At 34.4% G+C, this 25,990-nt stretch overlaps 1 protein-coding gene across 4 annotated transcripts in view; it reads right to left on the bottom strand.

Moving 5' to 3' along the window:
• UBE2K (ubiquitin conjugating enzyme E2 K) overlaps positions 1–25,990 on the bottom strand; it is a 102,336-nt gene that overhangs the window by 52,201 nt on the left and 24,145 nt on the right. For 2 of the 4 annotated variants that reach the window (XM_072620534.1, XM_072620532.1), the window contains one exon: positions 4,180–4,273. The exons of the other annotated variants lie outside the window; for them this stretch is intronic. Coding sequence is in view for 1 of the 2 variants with exons in the window: in XM_072620532.1 (XP_072476633.1) it covers positions 4,180–4,273 (94 nt within the window). In the remaining variant the exon portion in view is untranslated. The remainder of the gene's footprint in view (positions 1–4,179; positions 4,274–25,990) is intronic. 4 annotated transcript variants of the gene reach the window in all.

Below are 25,990 nucleotides of genomic sequence, written 5' to 3'. Positions count from 1 at the left end.
ATTTGATCACAAGTTGGTGTGAATAAAACAAACCTAAAAGCTCAAAAATCAACACTTTTTTTTTTAAAGTGAGACTTATTTTGATTAAAATTTAAAGTAGACACTACCCACCCATTCAAAACAGAAGACATACATATAGTGACCTATTAGCTATTATAATCAAGACCAAGATAAATGGACAAACTAAATAACCAACAACCTCTCCCCCCAAAATAGCCCATTGTTTCAAGTGATCTTTCTACTGGAGCTGCCATTCGATAAACTGATTAGTCTAAATTTATCCATTTTTATTTCTCCTGCATCTTTTGGTAACTGCACTAAATGTAAGAGTAAAAATGGAAAAACAACTGAAAGGCAAAGGGAAGAAAAGGAATAGTTAACACTCAAATTGAACATTATCACTTAAATTGATTTCAACTGTCAAAGATTTTAGTTAAAATACGTAGAGAGGGGGAGGGTAGGCAAAAAGGAAAGCTCTCCAAAAAAGCTTTTCATCAATATCCTACAATCAGAAGACAGCCACCTCATCACTGATTTACTGTGCCCTAAGAACAAAGCTCCTCTAAACACATGACAGAAGGATTCATGTAATATGGGATGGATGACCCATATCCTGATTTTTATAATGTACTCCCTGTACTGATTCAGATATTGGATTAGAGAACTTCCTCTAAGGATACCCTCAACAAATACAGAATACTATTATCAATTACTATTCACAAACAAAGACTCAAAAAAATATAAAATTATGTACTAAAGTGAACATTAGCTCCCCAGAACCCTGGACACAGAGTTACAAGATACAATCAAAGCAGTGGTCTGCACTAAATACAATCTTTTCTGTTCCCATTATTTTGGGTCACTGAGTAAGGGAATAGGAAAGGAAAGATACTTTCTTCATAACTTTTTTCTGAACTATTTCTCCTTTTCTTTCTAACTTTTTGATGCTGTCCCATTAGGGGCCAAAGCACTCATAAGTCAGTAGAACTCACCTATGATAGAGTATATGATAGCATGAAGGAAAAAAAAGTGGTCAAAATAAAAGAAAAAGGTTGACATGGGATTTTAAGAAATTTCATAAATATTGAAAAACATGCAGATTTGAAAAACTAAGGAAACTTAATCTGCCCTTAAAAGATGTCTGTAACAGACTGATCCCTTTTTTTTTATTTCAAAGATCTATTTCTATGTCAAAGATCCTATTATCATTTCATTAAATTCATATGCTTTCTCTCTCCATCTTCCATTCAAAGTGTATCTTCATATGACAGAATGTTTTAGACAAGCCTTGTCACCCTTGAGGTCTTAAATTATCATTTCTAATATACTGAACATATGACTAGCATATCTAATTCTACTGTATTAAAACTTCAAATTTAAGACAAAGCTATATAATTATGGAGACATTTTTTAAAGTAAAAAATTAGAAGATTATCACATTAGGGAAATAACAAAAAAATCTACTACACTCTCTATTATTCATACTATTCTTAATGCCTGGCATGAAGTGAATTTGGTCATGATTTTAGCACTAAATTATAAATGCTTGATCTTAATCCCAAAGACAAGAAAATGACTTTGAAGAATGAGGAAGAGTACTACCCACAATTTTAAAAGAATGATACAGCCCTTTCAAAATCAAATTAGAAAATAAACAGTTCCTGATTACGGGTTTATAAAATTCAAAAGATATTTAAGAAATCATCAGCAATTTATACAATTATTCGGTAGTTTAGTTTTTTTAAATATTCAGAAATATACAGAAATTTCCTGCACTAGTTACTAGAAGATAGTTTGCCATTGTTTGCTATCTCACCTGACAACTCCCACATTAAGATCTACCTAAATCAGCCTTTCAAAAATAATAGCCCTCTAACTGAAATTACAAAAGTTAAAACACTAAATATTTTACACATTAAACTTTTCATGGACAAGACTCTATATTTATAAACTCATGCATTTTATTTAGAATCTGAAAGGGATTTTATTTTATTTTTTTATTTTATCATCTTTGTGATAAAAAATAAAACATTCAAACATATCTTAACTACAGCCAATATGGCTGGAAATATATCAATAAGGCTTATCAGTTCATTAATAATCTCACTTGAAGAACTAAGCTATCTCCCCTTCCCTCATTTTTCATTTTAGATTTTGCCTTACAGCTTAGTTTTCCAAAGATAAATACTTCCAAACTCTACAATAAGAAAAAGTACAGTAATTTACAATTTAGTAATCAGGGCTAAAAATGTATCCAAAAAAATGCTATCAAGATAATGAACACAATATTTGTCCTTGTAAATGAAATTAGGACCTGCTGAACTACTGTATCAATAAGGTAAAAAGGACACGTTTCATTCATTTGCCTTTGAGCAAAATCATGTCTAATCTACATCAATTATAATTCAAGGCAGCAACAGATTTTATTTATTTAAGTGTCACAAACTGACAGTGAAGTTGTACTTAGTAAGAAGCATATCACACCTAACGGCTTATTCCCCATGATTATGCTTGGGATTGAGAGCTCATGAAGTCTGCAGTAGACACCTCTAAGTTATAACTGGCAAGAGTTATTAATAGGGAAATCCTCGAGACCTCTAAACAAACTGCTAAATATTACTCTTTAATATTAGTTTTTCTAAAAGTTTTTTAAGCACAATTATATCACAATCTATAAAAATGTTATAATTACTATGATATTTATAATCGGTATCAATATACACACTCAACTCCTGATAATCTGAGTTCAATCTAACAAACATTTGCTGAGCAATTTATGGATAACCAGGGCATTGTGCTGAGGATCTGAGGGGGATATGATAAATAAAGATCCAAAACAATCATTTTTTTAAAAATCATGTGAATGGTTTTAAAATGTTTTTCTATGTCACTACAGTCATTCCTATGCCTCAGTGTACTATGGAATTAACCCTGTGTTCCTGAAGACTAATTTAATCTCTGGCAGGTCCTATTAAGCTGCAAAAGTTTCTAATATGAAAGAAATAACAAAGTCTAAACTGAGGATATGCTGAAAGGATAACAGCACAGTAGCCTGGAAAAAGCATAAGATTCCCAGTAAGAATGTGGGCTCCAATCCTGGCTCTGCTCAGTTAATATCTGCATAATATCTTAGATAAGTCACAATCCTCTCTTAGACCTATTTTTTCATTTGTTAAATTTGGAGATTAGAATAGCTGATCATTAAGGTCACTTCTAGCTCCAAATTCTGTGATTCTCCAAGCAGCACAGTTACAAAATGATCCCCAAATAAATGCCCAAATGCCCAAGACTGTTATAGCCATAGCATCACACTATCTGTTATGGTATAAATGGGTTGTGGTCTGTTTGGGAGGGAGTACCCAAACCAATGCAATCATGGATCTTTTGAAGCACTAAAGTAAATACATCAATTAAATTTGAATATGGATGTCTAATGTTTCAGAAAGAATCCTTCACATTTTATCTTCATCATTAAAATCTTTTACTATCAAACTCTAAATACCACGACTCCATTCAACACTTCAGGTGAAAAATAAACATCAGACAAATCAACTATGAGGACCAATTTGATCATGGAGATCTATCTTCTCTCTCTTTAAACTTCTCATTAAAAACTTCTTTGTAGAAGAGAAAAATAAAGTATTTCATTTTCAACAGACGTCCCTTAAAGATTATAGACTGTGAGCATAAAAATAAAAAGATTGCTAAATGCCAAAAAATGGCTTAAATGAAAATAATGTAAATAAAAAACTGAAAGCAAGACACATCACAGATGCCAAGTGGATAATAACGATGTCTACACTTGGAGATAGGGATTGAGTGAGTGAGTGAGTGAGTGTGTGTGTGTATACTTATGTGTATATCTTCTATAATTATACGTAAAATATAACCATATTTTACTACTTATGCTAAATCTTGTTCATATAAACAGAAAAAATATAAGTGCTAAATCTTGTTTACTTAAATATAAAAATATCTAGGTTCAAAGAGGAAGAAAAAAATCTAAATAAATAGCATTAAAATTAAAATATCAAATTATGTTATAAAAAACAAATCACTATCAATTCAAGTAAACAAAATTCTAATATTGAAAAAAAATTTTTAAATCAATGTGATCTGCAGTGTTATCAAGACAAATCCTACTTTACAAAATATTTTACACAAAAATATACTACTTGCCTTCATACGGTGTGTCTGGCGGTCCCGCTATTTCTCCTCTTAATTCTGTAAAGTTTTCATCTACAAGATCTACTTTAATTTGATTTTTGCTCGTCTTAAAAATAAACAGAAAAAAAATTAGTTAAGTAAGTAACAAATAAACACTTTTTTAAATGCCACAGCTTTTACTTTAAAGCATTTTCTACAATTGTTTAAAAAAATTCTGCAAATTAAAATTATCACTGAAGCTTTACAACCCTTTTCAAAAGCATAAATTTTATGCAAGTAAAAAGTGATTTAGTTTCTTAGAATGATTAAGCAGCTGAGTGAAGGTGGGTGGTAAAAGTAACACTGGGAAGGGGAGAGTAGGCCCAAGTGTTGAAATGAAGCTAAGACCATGCATTCCATTCCACAGGAGAAGGGGGATGGAAAGAGGGAACAACAGGTAGTCAGACAGTCTAACCTACAGGGGAAAAGGAAGAAAGAACACAATGAATGGTTACAAGGGAGGAGTTTCCATTTAATCTAGCTCTAGCTGGGCCCACCTGAAAGGATACTTAACCATATAAAAAGATCATGGGGTTTTTTTTCCACATTTTTCCTGAAAATACTAAGAGGAAAAAGTGTGAAACTTCCTAATGAAACAAGTAAAGAGAGGTGATCACAAAAGACAATTTCAAGTTTGTGAAACTGAAATTATCTGCACAGACAAAATGAATGCAGCCAGGAGAAAAGAAAATTGTGGGCTGGAGGGAAAAATCCTTGCATCAAATATCTATGCTATAAGTATCTGACATCTAAGACATGCCTGAAGTAATGTAAATATAAGACAAGGAGCACAATAAATAAGGGGTCAAAAGACAGCAACAAAGACTACTCAAAAGAAGAAATGCACATCATCAAGAACCATATGAAAACACTACTCCCAAGTCACTAAGAGAATTCTGAATGCGTGCGGGCGCACACGCGCACGCACACACACACACACACACACGCATGCACTCACACGATCCTAGGCAAATCACTTAACCTCTCTAAGGCTCAGTTTCCTCATATATAGAACGAGGGTGTAGGACTAAATGTCTTTCTGGTACGTTCAAAGACTTAATCTTTGATCCACCGATCTTTCTGATCTGGCACATGAAAGCCTTGCATCCTCCACTAATCTGGCAAAAACACCTTTCATTTGATAAACTATCTTATTTAAACTACTGTACCATATCTATTCTCCCTTTCACCAGAGGGAAAAACATGTAGTAAAAACAACCATATACCTTTTCTTGTCTATATTTCCTCTTCTCATTCACTTCTTAACCTCTATAATTTGGTTTTCTATCTCACTCAACCAAAATACTAATGATCTCTCAGTGGCCAAAATTTGATGGCCCTTTCTCAGTCTTCGTTCTTCTTGACCTCAATGAAGCACCTGACACTAATGACCTTCTCTCCTCCTTGATGCTCTATGGGTTTTCATGGCAATGTTCTCTCATTTCACCTGCCACAAGCTGGGATGGTCCTTTTCATTCTTCTTGCTCTATCATCTATATTCTGCTCCCTTAGGGTACACATCAAAGGTCCTTGTCTTTTCTCTCTACACCCTTTCTTGTCCATCTCCTAAAATAGCTAGCATTTGTATAATATGCTAAAGTTGGCAAAGACCTTTAAAAATATCTCATTTTATCCTTCCAATAACCTTGGGAGGTAGGTGCTACATAATGAGGAAACATAATGAGGCAAACAGAAGTTAAATGACTAATCCAGGGTCACACAGCTAGTTAGGTGCCTGAGGCCACATCTGAACTCAGGTCTTCCTTACTCTGTGTCCAGAGCTCTATCCACTACGCTACCTAGCTGCCTTAATATGCGCTCATCCGTTTATAATCTCATATAGGTTTCTACCAGATCAATATAATCAGCCCCAGCGTAAGATCCAAACCTGCATCAACTATTGTCAATTGGACATTTACTAACAGATGTGCAATAAGCAACTCAAATTCAACACATTCAAAAAAAAGAATTCATTTCTGACCCAAAGCCACCACTCTTCCTATTTCCACTGTCTTTCTAGCAATCCAGCTTCACAGCTTCAGAGAGGAGTTTGACTCTTCAGTTTTACTAATTCTACTTCGACACGTCTTGCATCCTTCCACCAATTCAAGACCTAATAGCTTCATACCTAGACCACAGCAAAAACCTTCTAATTTTTCTTACTCTCTCAAGTCTCTCCTCTCTCCAGTCCATCCCCCAATTATTCCTAAAGCAAAGGTCTAACCATGTTACCTCCCTGCTCCAAAAGCTGCAGTGGTTCCCTATGAACTCTAGGATAAAATAGAAATTTCTGTGATTCAAATTAGTTTACAATTGTTTCTAATCTTCACTTCTAACTTATTATGCATCACTCCACTTCATCTACTCTAGATGCTCCAGTCAAAATGACCTGCTAGCTGTTCTACACACAACACAGAACATCCCATCTCTTCACCTCTACATCTTTGCCTCAAGACTAGGAATACACTCCCTCCTAACTTCTGCTCTTAAGAAGGGCCTAGTAACTAGGCCCTAGTTTCACCTCCTCTAAAAGGATCAATGCTTTTCCTGATTCTCCTCACAAATGACAGGATTTCCTCCTAAACAAACAAACAAAAAAATACTTTTGTGTTTATTACTTAAATTGATATCTACTGTTTCCCCTGGGCTCCTGGAGAGTAGGGATCACTTCAGCTTTTGTCTTTATATGCAGCCCAAGGTACACAGTAAACCCTTGGTGAATACTCATGGAATGATAATCTTAATTTGGGAATTTAGCCAAAATGAAGTTTGCCAGAGGCTTTTTCTTTCTCTGTTTCCATTTACTTTTTCTCAGGTACCCTTTCAAAATAGCTTAGAATTTAAGAAGCAGAATGAGAAGGAAAACACTTACTAGGTTCCACAACAGTAAGCATCTATATTACTCAGAAAGTTAGAATAGACAAAGTCAAAACTTGAAGTGAGGGGGAGTCAAAGATAATAGCTGATTACTTATTGATTTATATTACTCAAGATGGAAACATCCACAGCTGTTGCTCAGTCTCCTAAAATTTACAAGAATATTAAGGATAGTGATTTATACCTATAAATAATAATTTTCAAAAGCCCTACAAAGCTTAAAACAGAATATTTTCCTCTAAAATAGCAGCAACAGTAAATAAGAACTCTAATGATAATGATATGCCCCTGCTATATTCCAGTTAGCTTCAGCTAGTTTCTACCTTTTACCTATAGATTATAAATACTGGCTTATAAACAGAGTTCTCTGGTTTGTAAAATGTTGGGTGACAATTTTAATGTGGGTGAAAATGCAAAAAGACATCAAGAATCAAAGTGTGAGAGCCATAGAGAACCCATCCCCCTGACAATAATCATGCCAGTATGCACTGTAAAGGAATATCACAATGCAGCTATATCTTTGGAGGATGACTTATAAAAACAGAAACCAGATTATAAATAATCTACAAATATTTATTATTAACAAAGAACTTTCTGCACAACAAAGCTATTTCCCTCCTATATGAATAGTTTTGTTGATCAGTAGTTTGAAAAATAGAGAAAGAGAAAAAACTTGACAGTTGATCCCCTCTACACATTAGCTATTTTTTCATCATGAAAGCAATTCTTACTCTCCAGCCTCATTTCAAACACCCCAATCATTCTTCACTGAGAGAAAATAAACAGAATCCCAAATCAAGATCTAGTTACTGCCAAGACAGAAATGGAACTGGAAATACATGAAACCTCTCCTAACAAATTCAGAACATTTTTCATTATTTTACTTCATAAGGCTTCATTTCCATCTCTAGGTTCTGCAAACTAAGTGCATGACTTTTATTTTTCTTTTAATTTTCTTTTTTAAAATATTATTTCCAATTAATAAACATTTACTTTCTCTCCTACTCCTTTCACTATCAAATGAACAACAAAAAAAGATCCACATAACAAACATGAATAGTGAAATGAAGCAGAATTCCTCCACTAGCCATGTCCAGAAATATGTGGCACATCCTGCATTTTAAATCCGTCACGTGACAGAAAATGACGAGTGTGCTTCATCTTAGGTCTTCCAGAATCATGGTTTGTTATTGCAGTTTGACTTTTAGCAACATATTCATTATAACAAAACAATGAGGATACTCAGAGGAGTTTGCTAAAATTGAACTTCGGGCATAATAAGACTTTATATAGAACATCCCTTTCATCATTTCCCATCACAAAATAAACAGAAAGCCTAGTAAAACACTTAGAATCTAATTTGTATGTGTTAGCCTTGGTAGCCTCAGTCTTTCAATTACAATTTTTTCTTTATTAATACAACATAGACAAAATACAGGATGAAGATCGAAAGAGAAAAATAAGTGACATAAAAGAAGAAATAAAACATCCTATCATACATCATGAAAGTCAGGTTATTCCTCAAACATCCTTTAACTCTTCTCCCTTAATCCTCCTTCCTTCTCCTCCTTACTCCACTCGCTCTCCCCTTCAGACTGTGAGCTCCTCAAAGCACGTCATGTTACTTTTCTTTGCATCTCTATAGCTTCAAAGTGCCTGATATATGGTAGCAGATTAATAAATGCTAAATGACATTTTCTTAACCGTGTACATGTTGTTTGCTAATAAAACGAAAATTCAATGAGGGCAGAGACTACTTCATTGTTTGCCTTAGCATGAAATGTTTAACAAAAGTGAATTACTACTGCAAATGCAAGCTCCTTGAAAGCAGGGATTTCCTCATTTTTTTTTTAACTTAAAGTCTGACTTTGTACTTTCTAATGTTTGACTTTGTACTTAAATGTACACATGGTCTTTCCATCAACTGAATGTTTAAGTTCTTAGGGGGAGAGGTTCTTTCATTTTTGTTAAAGCAATAAATGCTTACTATGAATTTTTAATATGGGACATAAAAAAATTAAGGCAAAGGAGTTAGGATTACAACCAAGAAACCCTTATCCAGCAAAAATGAATATAATTCTTCAAGAAAAAAATGGGCATTCAATGAAATAAAGAACTATAAAGCATTCATTCTTGATGAAAAAACCAGAGCTGAACAGAAAATTTCACTTTCAAATACAAGATTTAAGAGAAGCATAAAAAGATAAATAGAAAAGAGAAATCAAGTTAAACTGTTTACATTCCTACATGGGAAGTTGATACTTGCAACTCATAAGACCTTTCTCATTTTTAGAGCAGTTAGAAGGAGTATGTAGATAGAGGGCATGAAGGAGGCAACATTTCAGTTGGTCTTTAAAGGATGGGCAGGTGAATTATAAATAGAACATTTTATACAACCACTAACACCTTAAAACTGCACTAAGATTTTTGGGGCACCACTTACACAGTTTAGATAAGAGTTATTCTGTCCTAGCAGAGTTTAGAATCTAGTAGAGGCACATAATGTATACAAAAGCTATGATACAGTTATATATCATATGTTATAGTAGAAAATGTTATGTGAGATATAAAAGGAAAGGCTAATACTAACCAAAGGAATTAGTAAGGCTTCTGGACTACACCATTTGAATTAGTCTTTAAAGTAGTTCTTAATCTAGGGTCCATGAACTTGTTTCCTAAATATTTTGAAAGTTGTAGTTCATTATAATAGTTCTATATATTTCATTTTATTAAATTTAATATTATTCTGAGAGGAGGTCCATTACATTATACAAGAGTGCACAAGGGGTCCATGACACACACAAAAAAGGTTAAAAATCCCTGCCTTAAAGTATACATAATGATTCAATAGGGGGAGGGGAGAATAAAAAGCAAAGGGAATATGTAAACTATGGCATAACAACACTATTCATGTTTGGAGGGCAAGAAAATTGTTCAGTTTTGCTAGAATATAGAATAGAGGGAGAGAGTAGTAAGATAGGGCAAGGACAGTCCGTAAAGCACTGAAGATTTATGAGAAGAGAAGGAAGAGAAGGCTATCAGGTTGGTTTATAGAATAGGCAAGGAATGCTATACAAGGTAAGACTGGACTTTCTAGAAATAATCCAGACTGGGTATTATTCTGTCCCAGAACAGAGTGCTATTAGTGTTAGGGGAGAGTAAGGGCAATATGAGAAAGATGTTACAAAGGTAAACTTGACAATCCTCAGCAAAAGGTTGGTTATGAGAAAGGGGATATGAAAAAGTGAGTTGAGGAAAACCTAGGCTGCAAGGCTGGATTTTCTACATTAATAGGAAAAGTAGGAAGAGGTTAACAAAGATAATGAGGGAGAAAAGAACTAGAAAAAAGGTAATGGAATTAACAGGAAAGGTTGTAAACGCTTGGGAAAAAACCTTGGACCAGATTATTACAGAAAAAAGGGTAAACAAGAGAATAAGTACAACTCCATAAACATTTTCATATACATACAGAATTTTTTAGAATAACCTATACACAAAGAAGTCAACTTCGATGAAGGTAGAAGAAAAAAGCTCTCCCAAATAATATTCCACACCAGATCATACTTTTACAAATGTACAACAGGTACAGAAAATATAAGGCCCTGTGCTGGTTTTTTGTTTACTATAAAAATGCATCTGTTTGAATAAATGCTGCCATAAAGGCTCTCTGTCAACAGTGTCACCCATGTACAAATTGAATTCATAAGACTTTGCAAGATGCAGCAATGGAAAGATCTTCAGCAAGGTGTAAGTAGGGAAAAGGAAGCACATAAAAGATGTCTGCTCTTGCCATAGAGATTCTCTAGAGATGACTCAGTTTCTCCAGATGCTCTCATTTTTTATGACATTGTGCCCATTACATCAAGCCCCAGGACATGAGATCTGTAAATGAAGAATTTCCATTGTGGAACAGTGAACAGAGTCCTGGAATCATGAAAACCTGAGTTCTTATTCAACCTCAGACACTTAACCAGTTGTGTGACCACGGGCAAATCACTTAATCTGTTTGTCTCAGTTTCCTCAACTGTAAAATGAGGATATTATAATAATAACACTTACCATCCAGAATTGTTGCTTCTTTTTTAAATCCAGGGTTGTTTTAAGAACAAATGAGGTGATATTTGAGAAGAACTTAGCCACGCTATCTGGCACAGAGTAGGTGCTTAATGCTTGTTCCTATCTCTCTTCCTCCTATAATATTCAGCTGTATTGGTAGCCAATTGTTCTGGTCTAAACCTTCAATATCTCAGTCAGACATAGCAAACGGACAATGAACTGGCCCAAGAACTGAATGCTGATGATAGTAGACTGGACTGTATTTGGAAAGATGCACTGTTTTTAAACATGCGGAGCTTCTCCCTGAATATGATCTAATTAATGATTTTTTTGCAATACAGAATGCCCAGTAAAGAAATTCCTTCTGTCAATGCAAACTGGCAACTAATTCTTTTGCAACTTACATTCTTAAGAGAGCTACCTAGAGCACTGAGAGTTTAAGTGATTTTCTCAGAATTCCAAAGTCCCACAGTGTGACACAGACAGAACTTGAACCCAGGTCTTCTTGTCTTTGAGACCATCTTCCACCATACCACCTAACTTCTCAAGGCCCATCTTTTCAACACTGATATATACCCAGTGACGATGTGTGGCCCTCAGTCATAGAAACTACATCTAAAGATTTAAAGTTCCAGTCACCAAAGGTTAATGCAATGCAAAGAGGTTTATGATGAGTAATATGTTATTAAAAAATACTTTTCCAAGAAAATCAGGGTAAAGATCAAAGAGAAAATTATCAACAGAAAAGGTGGTACAATCAATAAAAAAGCATTAAAAGTAAGCAGAATCAAAAGAAAAATTTATACAATGACCACAATACTTGAAAAGAAAAACAATTTTGAAAGACTAAAGAACTCTGATAAATGTAATGAACAAGCACAATTTTAGAGGATCCAAAATGCTTCCCATCTCTTGACAGAGGAGTGATGAACTAGTGGTAATGACACATATATTGTCCAACATAACTGAAATATGTATTGGTTTATGTGACTCTGCTTATTTGTAGGATAAGAGAGCTCTTTTAATTGAGGAGATGAAAGGAAAGGAGAAAGAGTAATGATAGTGATGAAAATTCCTTCTATCTCAATACATAAACCAGGGAGAGACAAATCAGAAAAAGAAAACCTTATACATACACTATCTCCAACAAAAATGTTGAATATTAGTAAGAGTATAAAGATTGTAAGTTATGATGAGGGAAGGATTTATACCAGAAATACAGGATGGATTCAATGTTGGAAAGGCTATAATATAGTAGAAGACGTTAATAAAAACTATCAAAATCACAATTTTATCAATAGCTGCAGAAAACAAGCTTTTAACAAATTACAATCCCATTCCTGTTAAAAACACTAAAAAGTATAGAAATAAATGACACTGTTCTCAATATGATAAACAGCATCTATCTAAAACCAAGAACAGCATTTCATGTAACAGGGATATCTAGAAGTCTTTCCAAAAAGATTAGAGGGAAAGACGTCCATTATCAACATTATTATTTAATAGTGCTAGAAATGGTAACTTTGTAAGTCAAGAAAAAGCAATTGAGGGAATAAGTACAAACAAAGAAAAAAAACAAAATTATTCCTTTTGGCAAATAACATGATGATAGGTGCAAGGGCCCCGAGAGTTGGTCAAAAACTTAATTCAAGCAATAACCAGCAAAATATCAGATACAAAATAAATCCACACAAACCATTGGTAGTTCTACATAAACAAAAGCCAGCAGAGATATAAGGAAAAATTCCACTCAACTACAAAATGTATAAAATATGTGGAAGAAAACCTACCAAGAGATACTATCTATGTAAATAGATAAGATATACACTGCCACATGTGCACATGCATGCGCATGCACACACAGACACACGAACACACAGAACTACAAAACACTCTTCACAGAAATAAAGACAGACCTAAATAAGAGATTAATTGTTCACATATGGAACATGCCAATGTAATAAAAATGATAATACTAACTAAATTAATTTACTTGTCCAGTAAATTGTCAAAGGATTATTTTATGCATCAAGAAAAAACAGTAACAAAATTCATCTGGAGGAACAAAAAGGCAAAGATTCTCAAGGGAAATAATGGGAAAAAAAAAAAGCAAGGAAGGAGGGCCTAGGCAGTGCCAGATCTCAAACTACATTGCAAAGCAGTAATCATCAAAGCAATCTGGCACTGATTAAAAAATGGAAAAGAAAAGGATGGAATCAATTAGGTCCATAACATACAGAAGTAAATAAATATAGCGGTATAGTGTTGAACAATCCCAATTCTCCAACTTGAGGTAAGGTAAGGATTCATTTCAAGAAAATCTGGTGAGAAAACTCAAAAGTTGCCTGGTAGAAATTACACTTTAGACCAAGATGTCATGCCACACCACAATAAGATCCAAATGGTTACATAATAATGATTACATAATAAATTAAAGGAACCAAAAAACACAATAGCTTTCCCACCTATGGAGAGGAGAAAAGTTCATTATTAGACAAGGGATAGAGAGGATTAATTATAGAAGATAAAATGGATAAATTTGATGAAATAAAATTGAAAGAATTTTGCACAAACAAAACTAATGCTGCTAAGTTTAAAAAGGAAAGTGTTAACTGGTTTTTTAAAAACCTTTGCAACGAAGTTTCTGATAAAGTTCTGCTATCTGAGATATATAAAGAACCGATTTAAATATTAGGAAGTCTCAAAAAGCCTGAGGTTAAATATAATAAGCTACACAGCTACAGTAACACTTTTGGGATACCTCGTTTATAAGAACAGCCATTACCCAGCAGACATATTGTCAAAGGATCTGAATGAGTTGTTCCTAATCGAGAAAACCCAAGCCATCAATAGCCATATAAAAAAATGCTCCAAATTACTAATTATAAGAAAAATGAATATTAAAGAAACTGAGTTTTCTGCCCATGTCCATCTGATTGGCAAAGATGACCCCCAAAAGGGAAACAGCCATTTTTGGAGCTAGGGAAAGAGAAGAACAATGATGTACTATTGGTATAATTGTGAAAGGTCTAGCCATTCTGGAAAACAACTTGAAATTATGCCTAAAAAATTTACTAAACTAGGTATATTCTTGGATTAAGCAATACCATTATTGGGTTTATAACCCCAGATAATCAAAGAAAGAGGGAGAAAAAAGTTCAAAAATATATAAAGTAGCTCTTTATGTCACAGCAAAGAACTAGAAACACAGGAGACGCTCAACTACGGCAAGCCTGAACAAATTATGGCATACATAGAGTAACAGAATATTATTGTGCTTGGTAAATAATAAAAAAGTATGGTTTCAGAGAAACTTGGGAAAAGTGGTATAAACTGATACAAGAGTGAAATAAGCGGAATCAGATGAGCAATTTTTACACACCTCAACTATAATGTAAAGAAAGACAACTTTTAAGGACTTAAGAACATTAATCAATCCAATACCCAACAGTCATGACTACAAGTGGACTGACGAGGAAGGCTACAGACTAAAGGTAAAGAATTTAAAATCTATTTTTAGATATGGGTAAAGTATAGATATATTTTGCTCCACTATGCTTATTTGATAAAAAGGGCAGTCAGCAATGGGGTTTACCCCACCCCACCCCCCCAAAAAAAGGAAGGAAAAAGAATAGGAAGAGGAGGAAGAGGTCACTGAAGAATTTTTTAAAATATACAAAAGGGGGCAGAAAGGAGTACAGACAAAAAACAGCTTTTAAAGAACTTGTTGATTCTTTGTTGTAAAAGATGGCTCTATATGAAAGGGGAAAAGATGCTGTGGAAATTTAGAGTATGTAAAAACAAAATATATAAATAAAAAACTTTAAAATAAAGTAAAAGGTTGAAATATATACACCAAAAAAATGCAAGCTGTACAGATTAGGGACATATATCTTCAAAAACAAGCCTCTTTTTTTTGTTGTTTTAACTTTGTATGTAGAAATGTTATGTTCTTTGGCATCAAATTAAGAATAATTTTGTTACTGTTTAAAGTGCACAGATCATAAAAAAGAATGTTCAGAAGAAAACAATTGAGACAGCTCTGAAAATAATATTTAAAAAATTTTTAAACTATGCTTTATGCAATGAAATGTGCGGTTTCATGTATAATCAATCCTTTTTCTGTTGTTTACAAAAATGCTAGTATTTCCTGGTGTCTGTCATGTTAAGAATAATGAGAATTTTAAGAATGTGTTTTTTAAATAAGTCTAGATCAGGGTAGGGAACCTGCAGCCTCTAGGTCCTCTGGTGTAGGCTTTTGATTAAGTCCAAGTTTTACAAATCCTTTTATTATGGGAATTTGTTCTCTGAAGATTGGATTCATTCAAACAGCTGCAGTTGAGGGTCCCATATGGCCTGGAGGCAGCAGGTTCACCACCACTGGTCTATACTACGTGCCAGGTACTTTACTACTAGACACTCAGGATGCAAAGACAAAAGCAAAACAATCAAGAAGTCAACATATACATAAACTAAGTATAAACATATACATTATAAATTTGAAATGACACTAAGGGGAGAGAAGGTCAAGAAAAGCTTCATATAGAAAGTAGCTTCTGATAAGTTTTTAGTGAAACAATATTTTAAGAGGTAGAGGTGAAGAAGCTGTTCATTTCTAGGCATGGAGAAAGTTGTTCTCCATGGAGGCAATAGGTTAGACAGACTGTCAGCTAAGAAAAACCACCAACAAAAACAATTTGACTGTAGGATGTAGAAAGGGGAAAGGTATATAATAAATAATGCTGAAAAGGTAAATTGGGGCTGGGTTGTGATGAGAACTTTAAATGCCAAACATAGGAGTATATTTGATATTACTTAGAGATTAATAGTAGGAAGCCACTGGCGTTTATTAAATAGGAGAAAGAAATGACTACATCTATACTTTACAAAAATTACTTTAAAGTTTGTATGTAAGATGGATTAGAGGAGGAGAGATTTGAGACAGGGAGACCAATTAAGAGGCTTTTCAACAGTCCAAGCAAGTGATAAGGATTTAAGTTAGCTACGAATGGGGTCCCTGTTAGTAAACAAGCAGCAAGCTTCTGACAAAGGTCTGATAACTGAGATATACAAAGAGCTGACTTAAATACAAGGTGTCCCAGAAGTTTGTATGATGCATAATACTAAACTGCACCAAGACTTTTGGGACACCCAGTATATAAGAATGACAGCCTTTACCAAAAACAAAGTGTGGAGGCAGAAATTACAAAGTCTAGAACTGAAAGTGAAGGAATGTGAGTAAAAGATAATGCCAAGGGCTGACATCCTAGACAGACATAGAGAAATTCAGGAGAGCTAAGTTTAGGGAGAAAGAAAATGATTTCTGCTTTCAACACATCAGTCAACAAGTACTCTATTAAGCACTTAGTATTCTTCAGACAACACCAAGTGCTAGGGGTACAAGTATAGCACAAAGAGAGTCCTACCTTCAAGAAGCTTTCATTCTAATGACAGACGCAGGGAGAACAACACAAAAGGGAGCTTCTTACTAATGGAAAAAGGGGACCAGAATGCTGGAATGATGTTCCAGGGTGAGAAGACCGTTAACCGAAAGTGGTAAAGCATGGACAGTTAGAAACAGAGCCAGGACAGATGGAATTTCAAGTTTATGTGAAAACCAATTTGCAATACTTAATAGAAAACTGAGGAGAGAGCTCAGGAGAAATAAAGCTGAGTACATAATAACATAAAATTGGAAACAGTTTGTATAGAGATGGTAACCAAAAGAGGGGGAGGGAAGTAAGAAAGTGTCAAGGGAGAATAATGAAATAGAGTCCAGAGCCAGAGCTTTTGGGGACACCCATAGTTGGGAATGTGATATGGAAAATGAGCTAGCAAAGTAGAATGAGAATGAACAGTCAGTAAGGTAGGAGGAGAACCAATCCAACAAGAATAGTGTTATGAAAATCCAAAGAGAAAAGAAGATCCAAGAGGAGGTGACTAACAGCTCCAAATGCAGCACATATCATGAAGAATGAAGAAGGAAAAAAGGCCATCCATTTTGACCATTAAGAGACTACTGGTAACTCTTTCAGTTAAGTGAGAAATCAGACATCAAACCAAAATGTGACGAGAAATATATAAGAGATGAGAAAAGGAAGTGGAGGAAATGAGTATAAACTTTTTTCTAGGAGTTTAGCTGTCAAGAGGAAAATTGGCATAAGACTTGAAAGAACTGTACAATCTAGTGAGAGTTCCTTTGGCATGAAGTATGTTTGTAGGCATCAGGGAATGAGACAGTGGATAAAGAAATACTGAAGATTAGAAAGATGGGATGATTTCAAGCACAATTACCTAAACAAGATGAAAAAGATTATGGAGGTTCAAGGGAGGTAAAGGGTTACCTCTTCAGAAACTAGAAAAGAGGACATGAATTCAAGGGGTTTTGAAAGGCACACAACAGGAAAAGAGGGAGGTTTCCAAAGAAGAGCTTTTATTTTCTCAATTAAATATAAATCTAAACACAGCTGGGGAGAGGAGGGGAATGCTATGGAGGGACTGAAAAGAGAAGGCCATAATTTCTAAAATATAGAGAAAACCAAGTGAAATGTACAAGAATACAAGTCATTCTCCAATTGATAAAAATGGTCAAAGGATGTGAACAGGCAGTTTTCAGAGGAAGAAATTAAAAGCTATCTACAGTCATATGAAAAAATGCTCTAAATCACTATCGATTAGAGAGATGCAAATCAAAACAACTCTGAGGTACCACATCTAACCTGTCAGATTGGCTAACATGACAAAACAGGAAGATGACAAATGCTGGAGAAGATGTGGAAGAGTTGGAACACTAATTCATTGTTGGCAGAGTTGTGAGCTGATCCAACCATTCTGGAGAGCAATTTGGAACTATGCTCAAAGGGCTACAAAAATGTGCATACCCTTTGACCCAGCAATATCACTTCTAGGACTGTATCCCAAAGAGATCATAAAATGGGAAAGGATCCCACATGTACAAAAATATTTATAGCAGCTCTCTCCGTGGTGGCCAAGAACAAGAAATCAAGGGGATGCCCATCAATTGCTATAAGAAATGATGAACAGGAAGACTTTAGAAAGGCTTGGAAGGACTTATATGAACTAATGCTGAGTGAAAGGAGCAGAACCAGGAGAACTTCGTACACAGCAACAACCACAGTGTGCAAGGGATTTTTCTGGTAGACTCAGTCCTTCAAAGCAATGCAAGGACCTAAAACATTCCCAATGGACTCTTGAGGCAAAATGTCTTCCACATCCAGAGAAAGAACTATGGAACTGGATCAGAGAATGAAGCAGACCATTTTTTCTTGTGTAATGTTTTGTTTTGTTTTTATGGTTTCTCCCATTCATTTTAATTCTTCTATGCAACAAGACTAAGGTGAAAATGCATTTAATAGGAATGTATGTGTAGAACCTATATAAGATTGCACACCATCTCGGGGAGGGAATGAGGATGGGGTACGGAGGGGGAGGGAGGGGAAAAAAATCTAAGATATATGGAAGCGATTGTAGAAAACCAAAAACAAATTAATTTATTTTTTAAAAATTAAAAAAATTCTAATGCAAATAAAGAAAAGAAAACGAGAAAAGAGAAGAGAAGGCCATTGACAGAGCAAGGCATAACCAAAAAACAGCATGTAGTCAACTGTAATTGACGCTGTCAAGAGACATAGAGGAGACCCTATCACAATGGATAGAGACTACAGAAGATTTACAGGAGGACGAAGAAAAGAGCTACACGGTATAAAACAAAAATTGGCTGAGCTGCAATCTGTACCACTGAGATTACAGAATCACCTAAATACCAAAGTCATCATTATATAAAATGGTAACTATAATCAGATCAAAAATCAAAGTGCCCTGGTTTGAAGCTAAATTTATTAATTTATGCGCTCCTCTAAACGCCATCAACTATGTGGTCCCTTCCTTCCCTCTTCTCCCCTAAATTTTTCTCACACTAAGCTCTAGACTCTTTTCTGTAATAAATCTATCCTTACAATTTGACTGTTTTCATTTCTCATTCTCATCACATATACAATCTTCAATGTTCCATCATGTGGTTAGTTGGTTGGCTGCTGTCCTTCGTTCCTGAAGAGGACCAAATATCATCTACCTACTACCAAAGCCCACTCTCATTTAATACACTATCTTCTCTCCCTTTTTCATACTAATCTTCAAAAGACTCGTATTTTCAAGATTTTCTCTAAATGGCCTTATACTTGGGAAATGACAAACTTCAGCATCCAGCACAGTGACTGGCATAGCAGGTCCTTAATAAGTACTTGTTTTATGACTCTATTCCAAGTGAACACTTATTCAAATCTTAGACTATGTGTTATCTCCATTCTGCAAGTTTATCTCATTAAGGGAAGATTTTTTTTCCTTAAGAACATGTACTCTTACCATTAGTCCATCTGTTTATACATACATATACAAAAGAAACAGTTGTAGAAGAATCCAGATTGCTCATCAGAACTATTTATTCAAGATTGATGCACGAATTAATTCAGTGATCATTAATGAAAATGGGATGATATTGGATACCAAGGATTCCATAAACTAGAATATGTATCACTTAGTATTTTAGTCTTGTTTCCAGCTCCCTCTGAATTTTTCTATAGGTTTTGATATCCTCTTCCCTGTATACTCTCAGGTAGATCTTTACCTGAGAGAAGAAGCTAACATCTTATGGTACATGATACCTTTTTTGCTTTCTCTTTTTGTAAAGCTATAAAAATGAATCAAACTCCTAGAACCAAACAATCTGTTGCCAAATGTACTGCAATTTACAACCAAATTCTCATAAGAGCTATTATTTCCTTACGAATCAGCTTTAAAAAATGGCTCCCTTTATTACCCACCCCACCCCATTCTTTGCAGTCACCCTCCTTGTTCTTTTAGAGAAAACATTAGGGTGTTTTTTATACATCTTATACATGCTTCCCCACTCTGACTGGTTCAATGCAGACTAACTTAAGATTGACTCAGAATACTTTAGTCACAGTAGAATTCCAAATGCCAGTTACTGGCTCCAAGTGAAGGAAAGAATATATATCCTACATAGCCAAGTCTAAAGACCTTAAAAACAGGAAAAGTTCATTTTTAAGCTAATTTGTAGAGGAGCCTCTGCTATGACACCTTGTACCTACATCATTTTAATAATTATAGTTTTCATTGTAAGTTTTGCAAAGTGCTTGCAAATATACATGATCTCATTGGTTCTTCACAACTACCCAGTGAGGTTAAGTGCAACTTAAGTTTACAAATAAGTACAGTAACTCTTAAAGAATTTAAGTGACTTAGCTAGAGTCACAAAGCTATTATTTAACACAGGATGTGAACTCAAAACTTTCTAACTTTGGGTATGGCCCTTTATTCACACTGCTTTTCTAAGTTTACTGTCCTTTTCCCAAAAACTATTTTTGAGTTGATGTTAAATGATTAAAAATTCTATTTTACTAAATTCACATTTGGGCTATGAAAATTATTCTTTACTTGGATTGTGTTATTATATTCTGGTTACCAGTTGGAATAAATACCAGTTTCTTTTGTACTTTTTCCAAGGGTTTATACTGCTTCACTCTTAAGTGAAAGATGTAATAATGTAATCTAGCTTTCTTTAATTTGTGATCTAAAGGATAGAGTTTAATAACAATGGCTATATTACAATGCAAAAGCTGCTTTTTATGAAGTCTCACATGTTTATCTGACTATCCAGTGACTGGTATATATGTACATATTTCAACAAATGCAGTAAAAAAAAATTTCCTATATGAACTGCTTTTGCCTCCCTTATATAATACCACTACCATCATCCCCCCAAATCCCCTCCCCAGAAACACACACAGACACTTATTCACTCACTCACATATTTTTATCCTTGCTTTGAAACAGAAATTGTTGCCACCAAAAAGGGTCTGAGAAAGCAATATCCCCACTTCAGCTAAACAAAAGGTTAACCTTTAAACAACCCAGGAGTGCTATTTTAAAAATAAGGTAAGTGTTTACTTCTATATTATTTCTCTCCTTCACTTGCTTTAGTAGTCAGTAGCAATAGCTTAAGAGTGGTTGGTTGGAACAGCTGGAGAGATGAATGACTCTATAAAGTCAAGTAAAAGAAGCACACTTAAAAGGAGTTAATAAGTGGCTAACTGCTTTGGGGCTTTCACTAGGGAAAGGAAATTAAAGTCTTGAAAATGGCATTCATTTGCAAAATTTCTGGTCCTCATTCCACCTCTCCATTTTTGGAGTCAAAATATATACAAAAGAAATCATTTGAATATGAGGTTTAATTTCTGCCTTACTATTTAAACTTGTGCAATTCAAGGGCATGTAGTTTTATCTTGTCTAAATTTCACTGAAAATTGATACTCAGCAAATGGTAACTTAATGATGAATTGTTAATAAGCAATAACAAAATACAAATTGATCTTTTTTTCAAACTCTTAGAAGAAAAGAATAGTTCTAAATTATAGATAGTATTATCAACATCACATAACAAATGCTATGGGTACATAGACAACTCATTTCCACTCCAAGGTTTCACAGCAGTATTAACTCTACTTGGAGCAACAACAGCTTAAGATCCTTAAAAATCAACCAACCCTTTTTCTACCTGAAGATCTATTTATGCATGTATTTCAAAGCTCTGATCAATACCAAAAAAAGTTTAGAAATAGAAAAAAATATAGGAAGGAGATAAGACAATAACAGATATAGTTAATACAGAACACAGTCAACAGATGAGTTTCTGCACAAGATAAAGTCAAAATGATCAGGAAATAACTCCCAGGTGCTGCTTTAGAATCTACACATGAACATTCTTAACTCCATCATAACACTCACAGGGAGTAAAAATATGGCACCAATTTCAGCTAAGTGCTAGAAAAAATACTCTCAATTTCCTAGGTAGTTAAGTCTGAAGGTTAAAACAAGTTCCACATGTCAATGACCTATAATGTAGGACAAGTTTGGAACAGGTTTTTAGGTGACCAGGAGGGTGAGAGAAATAAGACAGCTTGTGGTGTCTCTATATTCCAATAAACTTCTTCCCTAAGATATAAAGATAATGAACTACATTAGACATCAACTTGTGGAGTTAGAGAGAAATCAGAGAATCTTATTTTGGCACAGATGCTGTACCAGTAAAAAATATGTATAACCCAAATTATGTGATAAGCTTTCATAGTTGACAACATCTATAGATCCGTTTTCAGAGATTTCTCTTTTCATCTATCTTATGCCAGTGATGCAGAGTGAAAACTCCTCCCATCCCAAGATTAGTTAAGAAAGGAAGTTTGAATGTTTAGCAGAAGAGTTTGAATGACAATCAACGACAAGCATTTGAACTCTACTGCAGAGAGCACAACTCCATATAGCGCAAATGCCCAAGGTACACTTACTCAAAAGACTGTTTCACAGAGAACTCATAAAAGGCAAGCACTCACACCGTAATCAGAAGATGAAACACAAGGACACTCTCAAGGTCTGTCTTAAGAACTTTGGTAACAACTGTGAGACGTGGGAGACAATGACACAAGACCATCCAGCATGGTGTGTCCAAGTCAGAGAAGTACTCCATGAGCAAAACAGAATCTCAGAAGCACAAAGGAAACTCAAGCTGCAAAAAATCCAGAGCCACCTCCATTCCAAATAGTTCTACCAGACTACCTGTGCCTGATGCGTGGTAGAGCCTCCCAAACTAATAATGGACCAACCTGCCACAGACCATCATACTGTATCCTGATACCAATATTGTAATGTCATTGTTCTTCTTTGAAAATCAAAGATGAACAACAGCTAAGAAAGAAGTTTCCAGGACTGCCAAGATAATCCTCAAAGCAGAACCAAAAGTGTCATAAAATAATAGATTTAGAGTCAGGACAGTTCTAAATCTATTGATCTAATGATCTTAAGAGGTCATCCAGTTCAATCTCCTCATTTTATAAATGAGAAAACGGAGGCCTAGAGAAACATGATTTTCTCAAGATCAGAAGGGTAGCAAGGAGCAGAGTCAAGAATTAAACCCAGGTCTTCTGACTCCAAATCTATTTCTTTTTCTACCTGTGGCCTCAACTCTTAAGGTTATAAAAGGAGTTACCCAAAATAATGATCCAGAAATACTTCCAAGATCACAAAAAAAGGAATAATCCTGTCAAGTCTCACTTTAGTCCTTTGAATATTTTTCTGATAATAACACATTCTCTTCATTTGATCCTGACAGCAACTGTAAAGTAGATATTACTACCCCCATTTTTACAGATGAGGAAACTGAGGTTAAGAAAGGTTAAATAAATTGTTCACAGGCACATATACTAGAAAAGTGTTTTATGCAGGATATGAATTTTTTTTCATGTCCTTCTGACCAGTACTTTCTGTCCAGTACTCTATCCACTATGCCACCTACTGGTCACTAGCACAAATTAGAAATTTGGAATTCGAAATTAGGAATAATAAACAAAACTGTTAAGCCACCAGAAGTTTAGGGTCAGAATGCTTTCCAGGAATAGGGAAGAATGTGAGTCAAGGCAAGGAAGATGTATTTAGGGGGCAGTCAGTAATCCAGTCTAACTGAAGCACAAACTACTTAAAAGAAGAGCAGTATGAGATAATGCTAGAAAAGCAGGTTTGGAGCCTAATTGTCAATGGTGTCAAATGGAATTTGGTCTTCGTTCAGCAAGCAAATGGGAAGTCATTTAAAGTTTGAAAAATGTTTGTTGATGGTGAGAGGACATGTTTACAGAAGCAGTCTTTTTTAGTGTACAAAAGTAGAACAGTTCAGGTTTAGGTCCATCTAAACCTGTAACCTTTCCAGATGGACATCCATTAGAGAAACATACCAAACACAATATGGTGCAACTTTCAAGCAAATCTACAGGCCTTATTTTTTTATCATAGATACACAGCTTCACTGAGCATCATATGAGACAACTAGCTAAAAATGGGTTAACATCAATGGCTTGACATTGATTTTTCTTTAAAAAAAATCACATCTTCTTCATAATATTAAACAATATGGTCACACTTCTTTCAGGCAGAGATAACCTTTTCTGGTTCAAAAGAAACACATTACCAGAAAAGAAAATTTAATAAGTTTAAAAAACTAAAAACAACATCTGGGCTAGTGTCTATGTTTTTACTTAAGTGTACAGTAAAAAGTGAGAAAATATCTGTGTGAGTTTCTCAGTTGTGAGGTTATTTGGACTGCTACTGTTAACGGTCTCACTGATCTTCTCAAGTGTAATAAATATTCTAAAGTTCAACAACTAGCTTTAAATGAAGCAATCAATATCAATTTCAAAATTTAACACAAACATCAAAGACTTTAAAAACCCACATGGCATGAAAACCTGATATGTAACATGTAATTAGTACGTATTCAAACTAGTTTCATTTTAACAAATTAGATTTTATTCTACAAATTTAAGTTTCTTCAAATACAGGTCTATAAACTCTGCCAAACGTGTGGAGATACAAATGTAAAATAAATACAACTAATTAAACTACGGTCAACATGTAGTACGAAATAAAAAATCAAAAAGTAAGAGCCTATGTGTTCTCTAAGGACAAAACACTGCCTACTAAACTGAAAGTTTAAAAATATACAAAATTATAACCACTCAAAATGAAAAGCAAACTTTTTTAATCTATGTATTTTTAAGCTAATTATGGGTGTCATTTATCTCTTCAAAATCAGTGATCACATTCAAAACACTGAACATGATGATCCTTTAAAGACCCTGTGGGAAGACCACAACCTCTTTTCATATTCCAAGAGCTTTAATTTTTTAAAATGAATCTACACTGGAAGAAAACCTGTTCACTATAAACAGTCTTAGATTCCAGGATGAAAATATCTCACTAAAAAGATCACCTTTTTCCCCCTCATCGTTCCATGAATTCCATTTCAATGTCGTTGAAAATAAACGTTAAAAGCAAAAAATAAAAATTCATGGTTTTAAGACTACCTTGCTATCAACAATAAAAGTAAAACTAAATAATAAATTCTGATGGATAACTTGGGGCTAAACAGCGGACCTACCTTATGACCCATTCCATTAATTTTGAGTTACTATTTCTTTAAAAAACATTTTTGAAGTGACTTATTAAGAATAGGTCCAGAGATCAAACTCAGATGAAACCTTAATAGGAAACTTTGAAAAGACTATGTGTCAATTAGATTTCCAAACTCAGACCTAAGAAAAAAATCTGGACAATCCTTTCACAAGATAATAAGTTAAGAATTCTTACTATAAAAATGTTCTTTTACAACTACAAAGGTTTCTGAAATGCAAAATGCCTTTGATATCAGCTGATATTCTCCATAAATACAGACTCAATATATAAGCAAACTTTGGACAGAAAAGAAAAAAACCCAAAGTAGTGAAAGAATACGACCAGACATTCAAAATATTGTTAACATTAGAAACAAAATACATGAATTAAGCTAGGAGTCCTCTCTTCTAATGAGCATAATTGGTGTTAGAATCCTTTTATAGAGCTTGATCTAATAAAAATAAATGATGGAACCTGTTTTCATCCAAGATTAAAAGGCTGAGACCCTTCCCGGGCAAAAGTCCTTTTCTACTGACTTGGGGGAAGGAGGACAAAGAAGGAAGTGCTTGCTTTCAGATGTATATGGACAGAGTTAAGTTCCCAAAAGATGGACCCTGGCATATAAGGTTTTTCTTCTGGACACACCAAGATAGTTTTCTCATTCTAATTTTGCCACTCCCAAACAACTCCCATGGGGACAAGGAGTACACAGGAATACTTGTATTCATTCAGTTATGCATAAACAAGTATTTCTAGAAACTCTGAATTCAAGTCCTTAGAATACCATGGTAATAAATCAGTCACCATTAAAACGAGT

Source organism: Notamacropus eugenii, chromosome 6, assembly GCF_028372415.1.
Source record: "Notamacropus eugenii isolate mMacEug1 chromosome 6, mMacEug1.pri_v2, whole genome shotgun sequence".
NCBI lineage: Eukaryota > Metazoa > Chordata > Mammalia > Diprotodontia > Macropodidae > Notamacropus > Notamacropus eugenii.
This window is presented reverse-complemented; position numbering and strand designations above follow the sequence as displayed.